At 42.1% G+C, this 21,972-nt stretch overlaps 2 protein-coding genes across 7 annotated transcripts in view; one reads left to right on the forward strand and one right to left on the reverse strand.

Moving 5' to 3' along the window:
* CAB39L (calcium binding protein 39 like) overlaps positions 1 to 3,800 on the reverse strand; it is a 62,676-nt gene extending 58,876 nt beyond the window's left edge. The window contains exon 1 of one of the 2 annotated variants that reach the window (XM_049815957.1): positions 3,669 to 3,800. The gene's annotated coding sequence lies outside the window, so the exon portion shown is untranslated. The remainder of the gene's footprint in view (positions 1 to 3,668) is intronic. The other variant, XM_049815954.1, reaches the window with a different exon arrangement.
* A 3,028-nt stretch (positions 3,801 to 6,828) lies between these two features.
* Positions 6,829 to 21,972, forward strand: part of SETDB2 (SET domain bifurcated histone lysine methyltransferase 2) — a 28,952-nt gene continuing 13,808 nt past the window's right edge. For 3 of the 5 annotated variants that reach the window (XM_049815946.1, XM_049815951.1, XM_049815950.1), the window contains exons 1-10: positions 6,829 to 6,885; positions 7,673 to 7,815; positions 10,912 to 11,034; positions 12,439 to 12,504; positions 13,923 to 14,022; positions 14,716 to 15,282; positions 16,865 to 16,984; positions 18,208 to 18,377; positions 18,805 to 19,033; positions 21,032 to 21,116. In XM_049815946.1, the coding sequence (XP_049671903.1) occupies positions 7,782 to 7,815; positions 10,912 to 11,034; positions 12,439 to 12,504; positions 13,923 to 14,022; positions 14,716 to 15,282; positions 16,865 to 16,984; positions 18,208 to 18,377; positions 18,805 to 19,033; positions 21,032 to 21,116 (1,494 nt within the window). In that variant the 5' untranslated portion in view covers positions 6,829 to 6,885; positions 7,673 to 7,781. Of the gene's footprint in view, positions 6,886 to 6,979; positions 7,000 to 7,341; positions 7,362 to 7,672; positions 7,816 to 10,911; positions 11,035 to 12,438; positions 12,505 to 13,922; positions 14,023 to 14,715; positions 15,283 to 16,864; positions 16,985 to 18,207; positions 18,378 to 18,804; positions 19,034 to 21,031; positions 21,117 to 21,972 lie in introns of those variants that run through there. The other 2 variants (XM_049815947.1, XM_049815949.1) reach the window with 2 other exon arrangements.

Here is a 21,972-nt window from a genome sequence, read left to right on the forward strand (position 1 = left end):
GGCTGCAACCACACATCTTTATCTGCTAATGCAAGGGTCATAGCACCTTGCTATGAATTAATCAACAGACTCGATCTTAAAAATAATCCTTCACTTAAAACACGCTACCGAACCACAACTTGCATAACTGGTTCATCACAAACTTGACAGAAACCATATCTGCACACTAAACTAAGCTAACCGGCAGTATTTGGTGGACTTTTTTTTTTTTTTTTTTTTTTTGGCAGATACACATGAAATCTATTTCTAGCAGCACTCAATCTTAGTAAAGCTTTTTTTTTTTTTTTTTTTAAATGCCAGTCTGCATGCAATCTAAATTGCTTTGGTATTGCTTCGTAACAAATAGCATACCTATTCACTTAGGTGAAAGGAGGGCCAAATTCATACATTAGAGTTACTTGAGTAACAGTTCTTATGAAGAAGGGTTGCAAAGGTTTGGGCCCACAGTTCACAGGGCTGATTCCATGCTGCTGAAAGGATGCCTCTCACATTTTCAACATAGCTTCTTTGGTTCCAGTCATTCAAGAATTTTACCAAAAAAAATAACAACAAACTTAAATTCAGTCACCTCCAAAAGAAACCCATTTGCCTCCACTGTCTGTAGAAAGTGGGAGGGCTTTTTGGTCTAGCGCAACTGAGAATGCAGCGAGATCCAGGCTTAGGACAGCTCTGCTGTGCAATAAATACCATCTACAATAACCTGGATATGCTAAGTGTCCTGCCCATACCAGTACTTTGCCCGTACTAAGAAAGAAGTTGCACAAACACTTTAAACTGGGATAAATGACACCGACAATAAAATTAGAAAGCAACCCATCTATCTCCAGATGCTCATTTTGCCCCTAGGCCACCCCCAGTTCCCTGAGAGAAGCAGAAATACCAAGTGGCTGCACAGCAAATTAGATGGGGAAAGTTATTCAGATAAAATTAGCTGAGCCAAATAAGTAACTTTTTTTTTTTTTAAAACCCAACCAGTTCCCTGAGCGATGACACAAATGAACAGGGAAGGGCTGAGAAGCACAGGGAGAACAGAACTGTTTCTTTCTCTGACAGTGCCAATTTAGTGTTCATGGGACTGTGGCCTCCCTGACCCTTCATAAGGCTTATCAACAAAACCAATCGCAATGAATATTAATAGGACAATACTGCTTCCCATCCTTGCTCCTCGTATTCTTTACACCTTACTGCCAGTTTCCACACCTCTACAAAGTTAGGCAAAACCAGCTGATTCAGCACAGTGAACTGCATCAGGAAAAACAATCAACTAAAAAAAAAAAAAAAAGAGTTTTTTTCTTCAGCTAAATTAGTTTTCTCATGGGAGGCTGCGACTAAGGACTATTTAGTCCAGAATATTCTTTCATGAGCCCTACTGTTGAGCCTTTACACCACAACATACATTTACTCCGTTTCCTATGGTTGTAGCCAAATTCCTTTTGGTATATTCAAAACCTTACAGGTTTCAGTTTTATTTGAAAGCAGATATTCCATCTACACACAACAATGACTTCAAGTTTTTGCCACATGCCTCCTTTTCACAGCTTTTATTCAGTCAGGTGTAGTTCTATGCCAGGCACTCACTCCCTTGCCTCTGTGCAGCTGCTGCCAAGACCAGCACTAACTGATCAACCTTATATCAGCTGGCATCACAAGGACAGCTTCCTCCACACTTTGATTTAAAAAATAAAAGGCAAATCAAAAAGAATTTGTGGAGCACCCTACAGAACATCTCTTAAGAGTGGGAACACTGCAAATTCGCTAAATCTTGACGATTGCTTTGAAATTTGTCTGCTACATCCTCGTTTAATGAAAATACTTTGTGCACATACTTCAATCTGTATGCAAACCCACAAATAAAGCCCATCAAAAGGGTCAGAATACTTTACAACCACTAGCTTTACTTCAGAAAATACCAGTGAAAATTTATTTCAGATAAATACATAGTTATGTTCACATGCAGATATGAAGATAAAAAAGGTTTTAGGCATCCATTTATTTTGGGTTCCTTTCATCATATACATCTACTGCCTGAGATCTCAGGCCCTTTCAAATGCAACTGTAATTACAGGCTTTCAGATCTTGTTAATTTGCCCAAGTCACCCAAAATTAGAGGACACAGTTTTAGGTCTTGATCAGTGTATTGTGGTGGGGCTGTGGCACAGCAAAGATGACGCATGCTGCTCAGCTTGGTCCAACATTATCTAACATTTAAACCAGTCCTTGCTTTCTGTGTTCATGTAACCATCTGGAATCTATGTTGGCAATGAGTACTGAGACTGTAAGACAGAAATATAGCTAAAACTGAAAACATGTCTACTACATAAACAGTCTATAATGAAGAAATCCATTACATAAACAGTCTCCAAACGCAGACCTTGAAGAATATGCCAGCTAGTGGATGGTTAAGAATTTCAGCATATTGGGCCAGACTCCAAAACCCTCAAGCCAGTTGGTAATTAACAGACATCTAGGTCCTCCACATGAAAGAGGGCTATTGTTTAAACAGTGACACAAATTTTTCCTTTCCTTTTCATAGCCAGTCTCTGCCTGTGTTTTAAGATTCCCTTAGGACCATAACAGTATATGATCTTAGAAGCTCATCCTCTCAAGTAGACAATTTGTTTGACTTTTAGCTGCCAAACATGCTTACATCACAGGTAGAACAAAATCATTTTACAGGCTTCTCAGAGATCCCAAATCTCCCCTTTCTTTAATAGTTGGAAAAAAATAATATCCGAATAACCTAATTAAAACCTAACGTACCTACAATAGCAACAGAATTACAAAACAGAGTAACAAAACATACTGAGGGTCTCTAAATAGTCTGTGATAAGTCCAATTAGTAAGCAACATACCTACAGGGAGTATTAGTCTGTGTCTTCATAAATAATGATGTGTTACAGCAAAATTTCTAAGACAAACCAAAGGATGCTTCATTGAACAGATTTTTTAAAGAAGCAATGATCTATGATCTGTATAAAATTGCCTGTTCTCTGATCTGTTACGATACCCAGACTACATATAAACCATACTTAACCTAATCAATGTAGTAAAAGAGAACATTATGAGGTGTGGACACTTATCTATAAGGGAGCAAGTTAAATCACCAAGAAGGATAACAGGGAGGATGTGACAGAGAAGGAGCTGGTAAAAGTACTCAATTGATATGAAGATAACTTTAAGAAGAAAAGAGTCAATAAAACCAAGAGCAAATCCTGTCAGAAAAAGGACAAAAAGCTAAATTATAGTTATAAAGCATTTTCCGAATACCCATGACTTTCCAAAGTCTATGGCTTTGACTGCTTTGTTATTTTCTGGAGCCTGACTGGTGTCTCCATACCCCACCCAAGCCTATCTGGCCATATGAGGAAATACCCAAATCCCCACAGCATTCAAGATGATAAAAACCTCCCTGGAGAAAAGAACTGGATGAGACAGTTCCTTTTGGACCAGCTTCATCTCCTCCCACTCAAAGGAGTCATTTGCAGTCTGCCTGTCTATGCAATCGTTCATCTGAAGTCTCTAAATCTGACCAGAATTATGTAGCACAAAAGCATAATTCAGCAACTCAGTCAACAGCACCATTCAATAGCACAGTCAGCCCTTTCACCGTCACCCTAACAAAGGTGCTAGCACATGCATAATAAGCATGTGGAACGGGCTGTCCTCACCTCTAGGTGCAGTTAGTCAGTCCAGGTCTAGACTGCAGGGTCCCAAGAAGCTTATATCACTGCTAGAGAAGGGCTGCAGGCAGGTTACCGGCATGTCAGATCAGCATCGCTTGTGAGCTTCTGCCACCTAACAAGTTTGGGAAAAACTGAGCTTACTGGCTCACTGGCAGAATTTGCCACTGCGTTGCAGAAAGCCTATCCTACAGCTCTAGATAAAAGCAAAACCAAGGAAACTTACTTATGTTTCAAAACTGCCTCCTCATTGTAATTAATTTTGTTTTAGGAAAGACGTATTTCCCATTCCTTTTGCTTCAAATAACAAGCAAAACATATTACTAATTTCTCTTTTGTCTGAGAGGCACAGTCATATGCTTCCAGCTTCTTCAATCACTCCCAGTTGCTAATAAAAGCTTTTGAGTGTTACTAACACTTTACAGGGAATAACACAGATTACACCAGCATTACCTCTTCACTACATCTCCTCTGCATTCACTTGCTAAAATGCAGAAAACTGCACTTCCAATCATGCTGACATAAAGCACATTTTTATATGCGTGAGCGCAAAAGTCGGATTTCAATCCATACTAAATTTTATTTTAGTAGATTGTTTGCATTAGCCTCCAAAGACAGCCTCAGCACTTCCCTGCTCTCTTTTCTGGAGCTAGGCCGCACCGTGAGTGACCACCACGGACCGCAGCAGTGCACGTTCACTGACAAGCACCAGGCAAAAGACCCCACTATGGCAGATGGAATAACCTCTAGCAGCTTGCTCAGAGCAAAGAGGCCGCTTTCCTCAGTTGCTGCAGGATAATGCCATCAACTGCTTCCAAGTAAAACCGACATCGTGGTCAGATTCCGAATACTTACATTTCAATGAATCATTGCTGGGAAAAGGCTCGAGCTCATTTGCTGCTCGTGATCATGAAGCATATGGCAACTTTATCATCACAAAACCCCAATCAAACCATCACCCTAATCATATCAGGCAAGCAGACATATACAGCCCTGTTATCCAGCCATAAATATAATCATTTAACAACACTCATTGTTTATGAGATTGCTATATCATCTCTATATTACTGATTAATGCTTACCACATAGTTTCAAAGCATGCAGGAAAACACGGAAGGCCATTTAGCAGGCATTTAAGGAAGGAAAACTTTATGAGGAAATCACCTTTTGAAATAACTTCCAATTAATACAATCATAATGATGTTGGGCTCCATCTTCTCTGCATTTGGTATATTCCTCATATACAATTTGTAATGCCAGAAGCGTTTCATAACACTCAGTATTCACTTGCACGTGCACATATATCAAAAATCCAGTAAAATGAAATTACTTAATCTGCAGTCATCACCTCATAATGCAGTGTATTCCAAAAGCAAGAAACACTTGTCCTTAATTTTAAAATAAACAATTACAAGAGAGAAATCTCTCTTTATAAAACAAAACCTACTATTTTTATTGGGAGATTTGTCAGCACATTAGTAATGCTGAGCCACCCTGTTCCCAACAATATTATTGTTAGTTGCCTCATTTCTCTCTGTTGAGTTAGGCAGTACTCATGGGCTAATCAGCAAACTTCAAACACAGGCACAGATGTAGGCATGCCTGTACAAATATTTAAAAGGTTTTATAAAAGTACAAAGCAGATGACATCAAAATCTTCTGGAGGATCCTGGGTCCGACCAGAGCCCCGAGTCACGTCAACATAGCATTCCCCACAGACAAATTAAGTTTCTGCACCACCACTCCCCCCAAAAAAAACCCAAAACCTGAAGAAATACTTCTAATAATATCCACAGGATTTTAAATGCTTTGATAATTATTAGAGCATGTTGTGTTTACCTCTACAGTTTAAAGCGGTGGCAAAAAAAAGAAGTGACAAAGAAGTGCTGACAAACCACTTTACCCACCTTTTAAGAGGTTAATTTTTGCCTCTCTGAAAAATCCCTTCACATAGCCACAACACAAACACTCGTAAAGTAATGCCTAAGGAAAATGTAAACTTCTTTTCACACTTTGAATCAAAAAGGCAGTATTAACTTAGCACTTCATAGGGTACAGCTGCAACCAGCAATGGTAAATGGCAGGGGCCAGCAGTGAAGTTAACTCATTCACTTACCAAGTATTTTAATTTGGTGGACTGGAATCAAAGGCCTGAACCCCCCTCAGTTAACTTGCTTTTATTCTCCCCTACTCCCAACCCATGTGCCTGCAGCCCCACCGAGCTCAACCAGCAGCCAGGACCCCTTTGGCCAAGACAACTTCCCACAGAGGCCTAGAAACTGCCCGGACTCCATGACACCTGTGGAAAGCCCCACAGGTGGGGAAGGGTCAGTGGAACACAGCTGACTACCCCACCCCACACGCTGAGAGAGGCACCACGTCTCCCCAGCACCTCAAGCCCAAAACAGCGGCCGGGGCCATGCCTGCAGCCTCACTCAAGGAGATCAGCTGCCTGAGCCGGCCCTTTCCCCGTCGCCCTCCTCCTCAGGGCACTGCTGGACCAAGATGGCGGCGCTCCCACAGCGCCCAGCCCGCCTCGCCACCCGGCGGTAACGGTACGGCTCCGCCCCCACCGCGCGGACGCCCCGCCCCGCCCCTCCCGCTCGCCCCGCCCCAAAATGGCGGACGCACCTCCTGTCTCTCGGCTCGCCCCCCGCCTCCGCGGCCACACGAGCCTCCCCTTCCCGCCCCCTTCCAGCACCGCCCCATTGGCCAGCACCGCCCGCACCGGCTCCCCCCCCGCCCCCCCGCCGCAGCCAATAGCAACAAAGAAAGGCGCGCGTCCTTACGTCGGCGGCCCACCTCCTGCGCACAGCCATTCGCTCCCGCGGGCCGGCCCCGCCTTGCGCATGCGTAGTAGAGCGGCGCAAAGCCCTAACCCGGAGAGTCCGGCGTCTAATCATCGAGGCCTTCCCTGCCCCACCCTGCGCCGCGGGAGAGGGGGAGGCGCTACGGCCTCGGCGCATGCGTCCTCGCCGCCCCCCGCCCGGCGGAGGGAGGGGCGGCGTGGCGCTTGGTGCGCAGGCGCAGTGCCCGCCGTGGAGCCGGCGGTTGAAGGGGAACGACTTGGCTGGTAGTGGGCGGGGCGGTGAAGCCTCCCTGTCATGGCGGCGCCCCCTAGCGGCCGGCAGCGCCGCTGCAGTGCGCGCTCCCGGCGGCGGAGCGCGGCCCGGCCCGGCCCGGCCCGGCCCAGCGCCGCCCGCAGGTACCGTTAGCGGGGACAGGCCTGGGGGCGGTGGCGAACGAGGAGGAGGAGGAGGAGGGCGGCTGGGCTGCTGGGTCCTGGCCCGTGGTTCCGCCGGGACCGCGCCGTCTCTCAGTAAAGTCTCGGATGGGGCTGGGGGGGGCCTGCCCTTGCGAGCGCCGCGGCGGTTAATAACGCCGCTTGCATCGGGCGGAGCCGTGTGGGAGCTGTCACTCGGCGGGGGGTGGGGGGGATCGGCCAGGCCTCCCCACACCTCGGGGAACGCGTGCCTGAAGGAGTAGGGGGGGTCGGCGTGACCCCCGCGCCTCAGCCTGTCCTCTTTAATCCTTTTCTCTCCTTGATCCTCAGAGACCTGGGCCAGAGGAGGGTGGAAGGTGCTGAGGCGAGGCCCCCACTGGTGCATGAGTGTCCCACGGCTGGCCTAGCGTGGCCCCTGACCAGAGGCTCGCCCCACCACAGGCTCACCCCCACGAGAGGTTCTCCCCTGCCACAGCTTTGCCCCTACAAAAGGTTCTCCCCCGCCACAGGTTTGCCCCCACGAGAGGTTCTCCCCTGCCACAGCTTTGCCCCCACAAGAAGTTCTCCCCTGCCACAGCTTTGCCCCCACAAGAGGTTCTCTGCCACAGCTTTGCCCCCATGAGAGGTTCTCCCCTGCCACAGGTTTGCCCCACGAGAGGTTCTCCCCCGCTGCAGGTTTGCCCCCACCACAGGTTCACTGCATGTCAGCTGTTGGCAAGCGCTGGCGCAGAGCTCCCAGCCTGACAGGCAGCCCGGCTCCCGTCCACAGGCCCCTCAAGCTGACCCTGCAGTGGTGTCGAAGGACAGCAAGATCAACGCACTGCTCTCCTACCTCAGCTGGGCTCGGCGCTGGCCCCCAACGAGTGTAACAGCCCTCCATGCAGCTGCCCCAGAAGATGGAAGAGAAAAAAAGTAAGCCTAAAAAAAAAATAATGTTCTGAGCAGTCATGAGGCAGATCTTGTGAGAAATTCTATTAGGAATCAACAGTCTTCACTTAACCTCTTTTCCCAGTCAACCAACTGAAATTTCTGTGCCAGAATGAATGGAAATCTTTTTTTCAGTTATAGCACAGAAAAGATTAAGTAGCTAACTTACAAGTAAGGCATGTTTTATGTTCTCTGTGTCACTTGTGGTGACAGTCAGAAATTTGATATCTTCAGTGTGGTCAAAGAATGCTGCCTTACTTCTCTGTGGAGTTATTACAGTAAAGATATCTTGCTTTATCTTGCATCTGTTGAGAAACAGATTCAGTAATTTTTTTACCTAAAAAAGGCTTCATTTTTTTCCTAAATAAATTAGTTTAGTTGCAGTAGTGCTGTATTGACAGCATTAATTAAAAAAAAAGAGAAATGTGAGCTAATAGAAAGTGGGGGTTATGTAGGCTCAGCTGAATATGCTGGAAAGTATGGGTCATCTCATGACAGCTTCATGCTTGAGGGATAATAAGAAATGACCTATGTAAAAAAAATTTCCTCACACAGCTTGTTTCATGTGAGTGTTCTTCAGCTACGTCTTGACAAGACGTGGGATGACTCTTTGAAAGTGGGGTGACTATTTCACCACAACGCTTTCTCACACAGTGGTCCCACTGATAACTGCTGTAGGATTTATTTGTACAAATTTTGAAAATCTAAGTAGCTAAAAGCATTTTAATTTCTCATCCGATCTCTTACTTGTCCATTCTGCACCTCTTGCAGTACTGAGTGAGTGCCTTGAAGCGGAGAACCTTACCAGTTCCAGGGAAGAGAGGACTGAATGTAGTGTAATTTGGATTTATGGAAGGGAAGGAGAAGGTAGTATATATTTGGCACCACTTTGTGAAAATGGTAACCGGAAGACAGTAGTTTTGCCTTTTATGGTGTATGTGTAAGATGTTAGTCAGCAGCACTACAGCTCCTTTACAGGAAACATGCACCCAAGTATTTTTTCTGGTAGCTGGCATAAGTAGCCCTGGCCTTGGCTGCTTTTTTTCTTGATCTAGCATTATTCTCCTGCACAATGCTGAAAAAAGAGAGATATGGCCACAAGGATCCTATAGAGGGAAAAGAAAATCCCTCCAGAGGTAATGGCCTCAGCCAGGTTTAGAACTATTGCTACCAGATGCCAGATTCGTGATGTGGCAATCTGTCTTTTTTTAAATGAAAATTATACTATAAATTTCATATGCAATCTTTGCTTCTCCATGCAAAACCAAGGTTTTGCTCTAGAGTTTCAGGGCACTCTAGCATGAGAAGTGGGGAAGCATTTCCAAGGTGAGTGAGTGGTTTGAGCACTACACATAATAGTGTATGTTTTATTTCCTTTTGGCCTACGCAAGGTTATAACTGATGATCCAGAAATGAAAAACTGTGTTCTGTCACCCATCCTCTGAAGTAATCTATCTACTGGTGCTATCCAGTCTTAGTAAATGTATTGAAATATCTGAAAACAGGTAAGAAATAAGGACAGCACTTTTAATCTGCAGTGGCGGAACTTCTTACTAGGATTTTTGAATGTATATTTTTAAACACATAATAAATATACTTATTTCTCAGTATTTTAAATTTGTGATACTGTCATGCACAGCAAAAGGATGCGAATGGCACAGGGCAGATGTTGTCTCCTGGAGCAGTAGTGTAGGTTTCCAAAAAGCGTTGTGGGCACTTTTTTTAATGGGTCTTTGACCTTTCCATGGTTTTTTTTTAAATTTCTGTGAATGTAGAGGTTCATGAAATTATGTTGAGAGTTAGTGCCAAATTAGTCGTTTTACAAGGTAAAGTACTTTCAAGATTGCCTGTTGATTTTAAATTATGCTCATAGCTGCTGGTGACATAAGCAGCTGGGGTTGTCGTGACAAAAGCTTGTTACTTTCTTCACTGCTATCATGATGCTTTTGAGAGTAACCATAGAATCTGTACTGCTATAGCATTACTTCACTTCTGGTGTCTTGGGCAACAGAAGTCATTCTCTGGAATGGCTTTGGAAATACTTTTTTACTAGCCTTACAAGAATGCAGTATTTCATGACTGCGGGGGAGGTGTCACCCTAGCACATTTGCCAGACAAGATTTGCTGTCTGAAAGTGGAATGTAAACCTAGTACGGTGACAGTGGACTCTACCTCTAGAAATGGAGTAAGAAAACAGATTTACTTGTTCTTTTGTGCTTCATTATTGAAGAGGAGAAACGTTAACCATGAGAGAGCGAGCCTGTTCTCTTTTCTGGCATTGTCTGTTGACACACTGAACCATATTCCCTTTTCAGAGCCCTTGCCAAAGATGCACCGCTAATGTTTTAACAAAAGCTTTCATGAGTGGGCTTGGTACCTCAAAGGTACATACACTTGGAAGAGAAGAGGTTCTGAACCCATAGCTTAAAAAGCATTTCTTTAAACAAAATGTTCTTTATAAATATTTCTAGTGGAGGAAGGAGGCATAGTATAAGGGGTGTATTAATTATTGCAACTGATATCACTTGGTGAACAAAATTTATCAAACTGCTTTTATCTGAAAATATTTTGAACTTTTTTCCCCAGAAAACATACAAAAAATATTGATAGGACAGGATAGTCAGCTTGTGTAGCTAAGGGAGGTTACAGCTGTAAGAAAATTTCCAAATGCCTTTTGTTTATTAATATGTTCAGTTCATTCAGTTGAAAATTCTCTCTTGTGTCCCTTCTGTGAGTTTCAATGGTGATAAATTTATAGTGGGACTAGTTTGCTGGTGTTTGGAGAAAGGGTGCTGTGGGAGCCTTAGTAGACTTGCTTGAAAAATTACTTGAAGGAGCATCGTGGACCATCAGAAGCCACTCCAGTTCGTCACTTGACTTCTGTTTAGCTTTCATGATTAGATTTATGAATAGACTTCTGAAGGTTTAAGCCTACTAAAGAAGATAGCTGTCCTGGCTGTTTTTTCAGAAGTGCCTCCCAATGAAGTGAGTGGGAGCCTTTGAAAAGCCCACTAGGAGCTACATGCGGTTTTAGACTTCTTGGGAGTTGTACAGACTTGTAAACAGAAATCTGCATTTCAGGTGATGTGAAGACGTTTTGGACACAACTGGGAGGTAGAAGAGTAGACATCATATTTGAGCAGGTGCAAAATGTGCTGCTGTTGCTAAAGCAAAAGATCAAGAATGGAACTGCCACAAACCAAGGTTTGAAATCCTTGTAACAGTTAAGCTGTACTGCAGGGGAGCTGTGTGATATCTGCCACAATTCAGATATCTCTGAATTTGAATTACTTAGGAGTTGGAGTTTTTAAGCACTTTAAAAAATACGTCTGCTTTTTAAAAAACAGACTAATCATTTCAGGTGCAATTTGCCATTTTCTCATTTTGCCTGTATACTTTTTCAAACAATGCATGGCTCTTAGGCACATGCAACTGAAGTGTTTCTTCTTGAGAAGTAATGAAGTATCTGCAGTGCCTTGTGTTCTTTCTGTTCATCATAAGAAGTTTTAGCCTTTCAAGGTGATCTCAATGAACTGAATGGTGTTGGGGTGGGATTATAATTACATAAGTATTATTTCATGTTGGAGGCACCATTATAACTTGAAACGTTAGTAGAAAAATGTGACAGCAATGCCTTTAAGATTGTTCCTGGTTTTCATGGAAATAAGTTTCCTTTACATCAAAATCGGAAGTCTGATAAGCTTAGAGCAGTACACGGTTTTCTTTTTACTAGTTTATTTAATTCAGAAGAATTATTCTTTTTTTTATTGTTGCCCACATAAATGTAATCTGTGGATCTTACTGCTTTTTTTATGCAAGAAAGTGTACAGTAATGTAAGATGCTTTTAAACTGGTATAGCCACACAGTCTGCATTGTACTGCTTGCTCTAAATTGGTAGTACAATTTTTTGTGGACCTAAGCTCCCACATCTTGATTTTTATGACACAATATTACAGCAGTACCTAGATAAAAGTTGAATTTGAATCTCCAGGTGACACAATGAATCTGTGACATAGCTAAATTCAATTTTTCCTATGCTTCATTCTGTAAAGATTTCAAACTAAAGTATTAAGATGGATTTTGCTGACTCTTGTCTGCCACCTTGTAATATTTATTGCATGGGGTAAGAGGTTGAGACAGAACTGGTTTCTTCTTTGTGTTCTTACTATCTGAACGCCATTTCCACCAGTTTAGGAGTAGCATTAATTTGGTCCAGCCCTTCTTAGCCAGAAGATGACTAGTCTGATTACAAAGTAAAGAGAGAAACTTAACACTAAATTGTGTTTATGTATATTACTGCCACTAGAGGCTACTGGTTTGTGTGTGTTTGGAAACATTCCAGCAGCTTTCCAAAAGCCAGAGGATGTTTGGTGCTGATTCACAACTACTAATACGAGCTGTAGTTTTATTGTAATTCATAGATGTGTCTCTTAAGGACTGTGGTGCAAAAGGTTTCTAATAGTATCAGTCTTGCAGTGCTCTAGATTAGCATCGTGAGGAAACAAGTGTCTCTGGAGGACTTACACCTTGTTTTCCCTGTTATCATTGTCCCTATTATCATTACTTAAATTACGCTTCGTATCTGTTTTGTTTTGGTTTTTGCATAGAATGCTGGCAGGCTTGGGCACTGGTGAATGAAGCTAATCTAGGTGATCTCTTAACCTTGACAAATGGTATGTGCAGCTCGATTGTATTTATTTGGTATGTGGATTTAATTTGTCTCGTTTTACTCACCAGGAGCTTGTTTCCCTTCATTGAAATAAGTAAAATAGATCTGAGAAGCCTGTTAGCATTACAAGGGAAAAACCTTAATTATTATTTTCCTCAGGTACTGGACTGTGGACTCTCACCTGGGTTTGTACTTTTGTGGTTTGTGTGTATGTGTTTATGGCTTGTACCAAGGGAAGCGAGTTTGAACTAGTAAGCCCTGATGAATCTGAGCTGGGTGCAAGCAGAGTCATCTTCTGCATGGCTCCGCTAGCTTTAATACCCTGGTGTTGTGGGTTAACCACAGCCAGCAAGTAAGCACCATGCAGATGCTCACTCACTTCCCCCGCGCCTAGTGAGATGGGAGAGAGAATTGGTGGGGGAAAAAAAGTAAAACTCTTAGGTTGAGATAAGAACAGTTTAACAGGACAGAAAGGAAGAAAATAATAATGATAATAATAACAATAATAAAATAGCAATAATAATAATAAAAGAATTGGAATATACAAAACAAGTGATGCACAATGCAATTGATCACCACTTGCTGACCGATGCCCAGTTAGTTCCCAAGCAGCAATCCCCCCTGCAGGCCAACTCCCTTCAGTTTACATACTGGAAATGACATCACATGGTCTGGAATACCCCTTTGGCCAGTTTGGGTCAGCTCCCCTGGCTGTGTCCCCTCCCAACTCCTTGTGCCACTCCAGCCTTCTTGCTGTCGGGGCATGAGAAGCTGAAAAATCCTTGACTTAGGCTAAACACTACTTAGGAACAACTGAAAACATCAGTGTGTTATCAGCATTCTTCTCATACTGAACCCAAAACACAGCACTGTACTAGCTACTAGAAAAAATTGACTCTATCCCAGGCAAAACCAGGACACCTGGTGTCCTTTTACCTCAAATAATGAAGAGAAATCTATATATGTGTTTCATATGTGTGTTGTCTCCATGCACTTTGAAAGCTACATGGAAGATTTAAATGTGCAGATCACCTGGGGGTCTGTGAAAAAGGGTAAATCTTCATGATGCATTTCTGCCTCAAGTTTGTCAATGCACACCTAAGTTTTCCTGTTGGGGAAAGGGAAGGAGAGAGAGGGAGGGAGAGGAGGAACAGGAGAGAAAGTGTGAGAGTGTGTGTCACGTGTCAGCAAGTCACTCGCTTGCACACCTATATGCAAACACATTACTTTTGTATGAGTTATAAAAAGCAGTTTCCTTTTTTAGTAGCACACTTGCTAGCATGCTCTTTGTTAGCCTTAGTTCATAGCAATGCATTGTTTTTCATGTATTTTGGCAATTATCTCTTTAGTAACTAAAGTAAGTTCGATTATAAATTGAAATGTGTATTGCTGAAGTTTTTGCTTGCATTCAAATTTTTTCAGTAAGTGATATGTTTGACGGAGATGGCAGACAGGAAACCAAACCCGAATTTCAGCGTCTTACAGATGACAGCACTGCAGACTCCACACAAGGTTCTCACAGGTCAGTGTATTTAATAGTTTATTCCATTTCCTTATTTGATATATTCTTTAGTGCATATGAGAGAGATTAAAATCTCTTGTAATTCTAAAGTCAACGTTTTTAATCCAGTTTTGAAACCTGCCAGTTTTCAAAGTGAACGTATTTTTAACTTGACCTACATGGAAAACCTGAGGTTTTGAGTAGACCTCTCTAATTTACCACGTAAGAACTTTGCAGAATAAAACAGGGCATTAGATTGTGAACACAGATCCATGAGTATTACCAGGATTATCAGGGTTAGGACTTAACAATTTTTTAGTTCAGTTCTCAGGCTTTCACAGGCTGTGCAGATTGTCAGGCACATGACTTAGTCTCTCTGTATTTAGCCTCAGGTACTGATTTGGAAGATGGGGGTAAAGACATCGTTTCCTTTTTTTTTAAGGTACTTTCTGTGTTTTAGTGTGCAAATTCTTTCTGGGAAGAAGCTGTTGCCTTTGGTTTGTTTTTTTAATGCCACTGAATATGTCTTCATATGATGTTAGGACAGTAACACAATGCAAACAGTGATTCAGTGAAACCCTTGCCTTTCTAGCAAGGCTGTTTCTTTCCTGCGCTAATAATATTGAACTACTAAAAAACTGAGCATTTTACTGGTTGTCTAAGATGCTGCTCTTTTTTCTTTTTTTTTTTTTTTTCTTTTTTTATTCCAAATAGGAAAAAGGAGGAGATGGAAAAAACAGGTTCAGGGAGTAAAGCAGCATCTAGTAAAATTCAAGATTTACCTTTAAACCTGCAGTACCAGAACCACAAGTGCTCTAGTGCATGTCTTGCCAACAGAGCAGCGGGTTCTTACAAGGGTGAAAATCCTCTTAAGATGCCAATCCTGTTTGACTTTCAAAGACGCCATGCAAAGGCAGACTGCCTTTCAAAATCACTGGATGTGAATTATAAAGCTCCTTGTGGTCGAAGTCTGAGAAGCTTTCAGGATGTGCAAAATTATTTGTTTGAAACAGAATGCAATTTCTTATTTGTTGATCACTTCTCCTTCAACACATACGTACTGTTGGGCCGGAACACCGTAAATCCCGAACCCCTCGTGTTTGATTTTGATATTAGCAATGGAGCTGAGTCTGTGCCAGTTTCCTTCTGTAATGATCTTGACCGCGCAAGATTACCTTATTTCAAATATCGGAGGGCATCATGGCCACGTGGATATTATCTCAACAATTTCTCCACCATGTTTGTTGATTCATGTGACTGCACAGATGGCTGTATTGATAGGTAGGTAGAAAAATCTAATCCCAGACAAGTGACACATGATGCCTCAATAGTAGGGTGGTGGTGTAAGTCTGAAGGCACGCCGTACCAAACAGTGCCAAATAACGAAGGACCAACGCTGCTGGAATATCTGTGGTAGTTGTCTTGTGCCGTGCTCTGTGTTGACTGACACCACTGTGTCTTTGTCTTCTCCAGAACTTGGGTGCTCCTACCCGTCCAGCCTCTGTTGTAGGGAAGGAAGCGATCAACAGGTGGATTATTGTGTTCCTTTCCCTTTCTTCCCAAATTGGCAGTGCTTCTCCTCCAGGTGGAGCTGGCAAGCAGATCTCTCAGCCTGGGGAAGGGAGTGGGGAAGGGAGAGTCTTGTGCCAGCAGAGGAAGGCTCGTTTTCCTGGCAGGCAGGGAAGGATCCTGCATGAGAACTTCTGCTGCAGCTCCTGCTGTGGGATGGTATCCTAGAGATGGGATGGGACAGCATGGAGAGATCAGATCATTTGGGACTTAGGAGGTTACTGTGGGCAGAGGAAGAAACATCCCCGTTCACAATCTCTATATCCCATCCTTCCCCTTGTCTAAACAGAAACTGAGAAACCCTGTGGTCACAGAACGCGTTTATGTTCTGAGCAGTTCAAATGGTATCACTCATTGCTGTCTCTTTCTAAAGCCCAGTAACTCTGGGTTACATATTACTCTGTGGGAACCTGCCACAGTTAACATATGTAAGTTTGGTGATAATTTTGTCGGCTTTCTTGAAGGGTGTTTATCTTTGACCGGATCTTTGCCTGTAGGTCTTATTTGGTGTTGAATTTATTTTGTATTATTGATAACTAGGGCAGTTGTATGTGGTGGTGCGCAGTATAATTGCGCATGACCCAACAAAAGCTTGAAATCACAGCCTAGTACAATGAAGCTTCAGTAATTAAAGTTATTTAGTGTCAGCTGAACAGTGGGGAACAGCAAGCACATAACATGCTGCTTCTTTGCACTGAACTTCCCCAAGAGTCGAGATGCTTTTGACGTGCAATGTTGGAGTTCAGGATTCGGTCTATTGCTGTTTGCACAAACACTGTGGGTCTTTGGAGTTGTCATGACATAAGATGGTGAAGATCAGCACTATTGCTTGAGTTCTGCACTCTGTAGTGTGAAATTCTTCACTTCCTGGGGGCTAGGGTGAGAGGAAGGTAACAAAGTAGTGCCTAACAGGCTGGGGTGCTGTGCCAGAACAGGTGATTTTCGTTCATTCATTCATTCAATCCATTTGACAGTGGCCTGTTTATAATAAATTTCTGTTGTACTTCAGCTGTTTGCATGTGCCTTTTAAGCAGCTTGGCAGAAGAATGGGGTTGGGGCAGAGAGAACATAGGTATTGTAAAGCACGTTTAACCAGGTGAGAGACAAATAGAAGGGCAGGGTGAACTGGCCTTGTGGAGTAAAAGGGGCAGGGGGGAGGGGGGGGAATACAGGTATACATAAAAGTGTGTGTGTGTGTGTGTGTATAGTCAAGTACATTTTAAATTATCTAGATTTATGTTTGATTTACGCTGCCCCAAATACATTCTGAGATGTTTTACTGTTATTTTTTTAGGTCAAAATGTGCATGCCTACAGCTAACTGCAAAAGGCTGTAGTAAAATTTCTCTATCTCCCAGTAGTAAAACATCCTGTGGATACAGTTACAAAAGACTGGAGGGACCTGTTCCTAGTGGGTAAGACAGACTGAACTGTTAGCTGTTATTTTATTTGTATGCTCCTGTTTTACTCCTGTAGTGTAAGTGCTGCAGGACTAAAATAACTGCAGCTTCTGGATTACTGAAACCTTCCATTTTTTGTCACAATTTTACTGACAGATCAGGGCGATAAAAAATAATCAGTGTGACTTGAGTAATAGGAGGAAAAAAACACTTTTGTACTGCAGATGCTACAATTTTCACAGCTTAGTTCAAGGTCCAAGAAGAGTATGAAGAGTAACATAGTATTAGCTGGTCCAGGAGCTCAGACCGTATCTGGCCCGTGTGTTGGTTCATTTGGGCACGGCAAGGAGAGAAGAGAGAGGGGAAGGAAACCTGCCACAAGAGGAGGAGGTCTATCATCAGAAGACCATCACAGCATGTATCAGCCAAAGAAGTGGGAAGCAGTAGCCACCCTTAGTTTTTGCCCTGTATCTTGTCCACCCATTTGCTCTGTAGGACCAGAGTCCTAGAGAAATATCAGCCAGCTGCTGTTGCCATTCTTGGTTATGTGTGACACTTCTAAGAGTCTCCAAGGCCATTCCAGTGCTGCAAGTGTCCGCCCTTGGTCTTACTCAGCTCCTGTGGATTAATATGTGGCCTGGAGAAGGTGCCAGCAACCTCAGTTGTTCAGGAGAGGAATTGTGCAAGGTAGCTTTCTGCAATAGCCAAGGGCTGAACCCACAGGCTTAAGGAGCCCCTTTCACTCCTTTATTGCTGTGTGATGTTAGTTTATGGTTGACATGCAGATTTAAAGCTGCCAGTGAACCCAGAAACAAATGCAAAAAAAAGCACAATTGTGAATTCTTTTAGAAATATTTTGTTAAATCCTGAAACTCATGACAGCTACAGTAAGGTCCAGGCAGACAGGTTGTCTTTGCTAAAATCTGTTCCAGCATAGAATGAGGTGCTTCATAGGGATTTCTGCTTCTGTGTGATTTACTGCTATAACATAAAAAGGTAACATCTGTTTTTTCTTGTCTACTTATATCAAAATCTGGCTGACAGACTCTTAAAATTGATGAATCAGCAATCAAGAAAGTCATGAGCTTCAGAGCACTGTTGCATAATCAGTTTTAGCCAGAGTCTTTGTATTTTCAGTTAACTGCCTTATTAATGGTCAGGAGGGAAATTTATAATAGCATCTTCGTTTTGGTAGTGCATTCTTTCATATCGTGTTTTGTTTTGCTTCCTCTTGACAGAATTTATGAGTGTAGTGTGTTGTGCAGGTGTGACAAGATGATGTGTCAGAACAGAGTTGTACAACATGGCATTCAAGTCAGGTTGCAAGTGTTCAACACAGAGAAGAAAGGCTGGGGCGTCCGCTGCCTAGATGATATCGACAAAGGGACGTTTGTTTGCACTTACTCAGGTAACAGAAGATGACCTGTGGAAATGTGTAGCATAATTCTCCCTCTCCTGTGCCCTGTGCCCTGGAATTTTTTTGAGAACCAAACTGGGAAATACGGGGTTGGCAGAGAAGTGAGTCAATATAATCTTAACTTGCAAGATGACCAAATGGACAGAAGAACCTTGAAGAACTCTGCAATGCGATGGTGCCAGACAAACTATCAAAACATTATGGAGCAAAGCCTATCTCAGACTGTTGATTTTTCCCTCACAGGCCTGTGCATCCTGTGCCAGGGTTAGTTTTCCTTCAGTATAAATGCATTCCTATTTTGCTTTCCCAAATAATTTTATTGTATTTTTTTAATGTAAGTTTGAGCTGCTATAGTGAGTGCAAGCCATCTTAGCAATCAAACAATTTAAAGAAAAAAAATCTTTTCTTTTTCTTTCAGGCAGATTAATGAGCAGAGCTGAAGTTCAAGTACTGGGAGATGCTGGTCAAGAGCTGAAAGAGAAGAGTGCTGTGAATGACAGAGGCCACGGCTTTTTTTCCAAAAAAAGAAAACTTGACAGTGATTGTTCAGACTCTGTGATTGAACTAGTGCAGACTGGCAAAAATGACATTCTTGAGAAGCAGGAATCTTTGTCTCAGACTGTGGACAATGAAAAGAAATCAACCCTGTAAGTTTACCAAAGCAAACTTAAGCATAACAAAACTAATATTCTGCTATTCTAGGAAATCCTTCGTTAAACTTGGAGTACAACTGAATGTCCTCAGCTGAGGGTGTCTTTTTTCCTTCCTCAACTTTTTTGTCAATTCCTGATTATTTCTTCTAGTGGGACAGAGTTTTTCCTCTATATTAGTTTTACTTACTGTGTGTACCACTTGGCATTTTCTAGAAACCCAGTTCATCTCCTGGGTGTACTTGATCGGTTCAGGGAATTAATCATTGTGCTAATTTGAAAGAATTAATAAAAGATACTCGAGATAAATGATTTAAAGATACTTGATGACACCGAAGGGTTTGATAACAAATTAGCCACTAATTGTCCTGTCCTTTGCTCCCAGTCTCTAAACGTCTTGTTCTTTGTAACATAACCTTTTCTGCTAGGAATCTTAACCTTTTCCATTAGGAGTCTGACACCATCTCAGTTTTTGCAGTGAATTATGCAAAAGTTCTGGTCCTGTTTTCATTTTACAGTCAGGGTCTCATGGCCTATCAGGAGTCCTAAAATAAAATCGCTGCAAAGTAACCACGTGGCTTTGTCAATAGCATTCTGTAGTCTTTTCAGAAGGAAGTTGGAAGCTTGTTTTCTTAAACTTTATTCCTCGCTCTGCCAGACTACTTGGTAAACACTTTCTTTGTACTACTGGTAAATGATTGCAAATTCTTGCTCATTTCATAGTAGAAGGTGATCGTGGATCTTTGAGAAGCACCATGAAATTGCAAATGGAAACTTTTTAAAATACCTTCCAGTATATTCTCACTTGCATTTCAGTATCTTGGAAACATAATGAACTCATAATTTTGTAAATTACATAATTAACAGCCATCAGCTATATTTTACTTCTACTAGGTGCTGTTACCAAAAATTGCAGGGAAGCACAGTTTTAAAGTTATGTTTACTGCACTGCTCCCTTAAATCTCATAAATTTCATTTCCTGAGAATAAAAATGTTTCACATGTGGGCTGTGTAAAAAATATGACAAACAAAAAGACTTTGTTATTCTGTCCCTTAAGAAATGACAGTCCAGCTGAACTGAGAAACCTTTGAAAGGACATCAGTGTGCTAAGCTTGACATGCCATTCACCCAAACAGATTTTCTTTAAAAGGACAAACAATGTAATCATGTAATAATGTCACAAATTCTTGTGGCTACTGCATCTTTTGCATTTACAAAGGGGTTTAAATCTTCAGAAAGCCTTAAAGAGTAGCATTTGTTGCCATTACCTCTAGACCAAAGAAGTACCGTGGTGGTTTTTTGTGCCAAGAAAACATATACAAATGTTTTATGTTGAAAGTTTTCTTGAATAAGAGCTGTTACTTGTTGCTAGACATTGTACAAATATTATGATTAGTTTTGAAACTGGTGTTTTCTACTGCTCTCTGAGCATAATCCAAATGAATGTGATTTTAGATGTTTTAAATGTATATGCCAGATACTGCTTCTCAACCTTCCTCAACCTTCTCCTGATGTGAAGGAGTGAGGTTCTTTTGTGGGAGAGTATTTTCTATATGTGCCATATATTGCCTGTCTCCCTCTCTATCCCTTGTCCCCACAGCATCTTTGCTTTCCTGTTTGAAAGCTGTACTGTCAAAACTGTTGAAAGTCGTAGCAGGAAAAAGGCAAAACTCTGTCTGTAGGTGCTCTGTTTTGAGATGATCTGATATAATAATAGTAAAACAACGGAGAATTTTGTTCCCGGCAGGAGAACTGGGAAAGGATGCATAAGCAGCTGTTGGTCTCTCCAAAAAGTATGAACAACTGGTTTTTTACAAATGCTATTGAGAACCTAACCTAGGTCCTCAATTCTTAAAGGCAGAATAGTTGCCAGACTGCGGGCTCTGGTGTAATCTGTTCTTTATGAACTAGAGACTGTTAGAGAAATGTGTGTTCTGAGAGTTACTTATGGGTCTTTTTGTCTTTTGTCATTTCCTTTTGACCTTTCTGTACAGGGTTCATCCAAGGAATTTAAGTATTGCAACTTCAAGAAGGCCTGGAACTAGAACAGTTGTTTTCCGTAATCACCATCTAAAAATGGTAATAATAATAAGTGGCTTTAATAGATTGATTTTTCACTGTGCTGAATAGGTATGTTAATTTTGACCTTTTCTTCTTATACATTTAAATAGTTCTAATGATCTTTCTTCATGAGATTGTGTCACACTGTGAGCTAAGCTGATATGCTGGAAGCTGTGCGCCATCCGTTCTCCATTATCAGTCCTTCAGCATGTTCCCTGAGACCAGCACTAACTACTCTCACAGCCTTCCCTTCTCCACCCTTCACTTGCACTCCAGCCGTGAGAGTCTTAAGAAATCATTCTCCCCCTCCACCCCCTGTTGTAACTAACTGCTGGGTTAGGGTGTCAGAGTGATAATATTTTTGTGATGTCTCCCCAAAGAATGACATAGCAGGGAGAGAAGAAAATCTCAGGAGTTGGATGCAGTTTTCTCATGCAGTGGCACAGTTGGGACAATTTGATCTGACCTGGGTGTGAAGTGTTGCCTGCAAATACGTGCAAAGGAGGGAAACTGGAGTAAACTTGCTCTGTAGGTTTCATTGGTTTAACTGCACTTAAGAAATGCATGTGGGATTTTCATGCTAACATTTGGCAGTGCTGTCCATTCTGGAGCTCCCATAACTAATTACTTTTTTGTGGTGGGAGAGGAGAAATCCTGCCACATCTGTTCATTTTATTGAAACTGTGTAAAAAGCATGTTTGGGCTTTGGTTCAGCATCTTACACAAACATGCTTAAATTCTGGTGAAACTGTTGGGACTTAAGCACTTATTTAAATGTTTTATTGAGTGGGGAGCTCCTTCCAGGTTATTCTGAGGGATAATTTGAACTTAAGATAAATATTGCATTGCAGTATATGTATGAACCTTTGAAACT

The sequence above is a fragment of the Accipiter gentilis genome, chromosome 13 (assembly GCF_929443795.1).
Source record: "Accipiter gentilis chromosome 13, bAccGen1.1, whole genome shotgun sequence".
NCBI classification, from domain to species: domain Eukaryota; kingdom Metazoa; phylum Chordata; class Aves; order Accipitriformes; family Accipitridae; genus Astur; species Astur gentilis.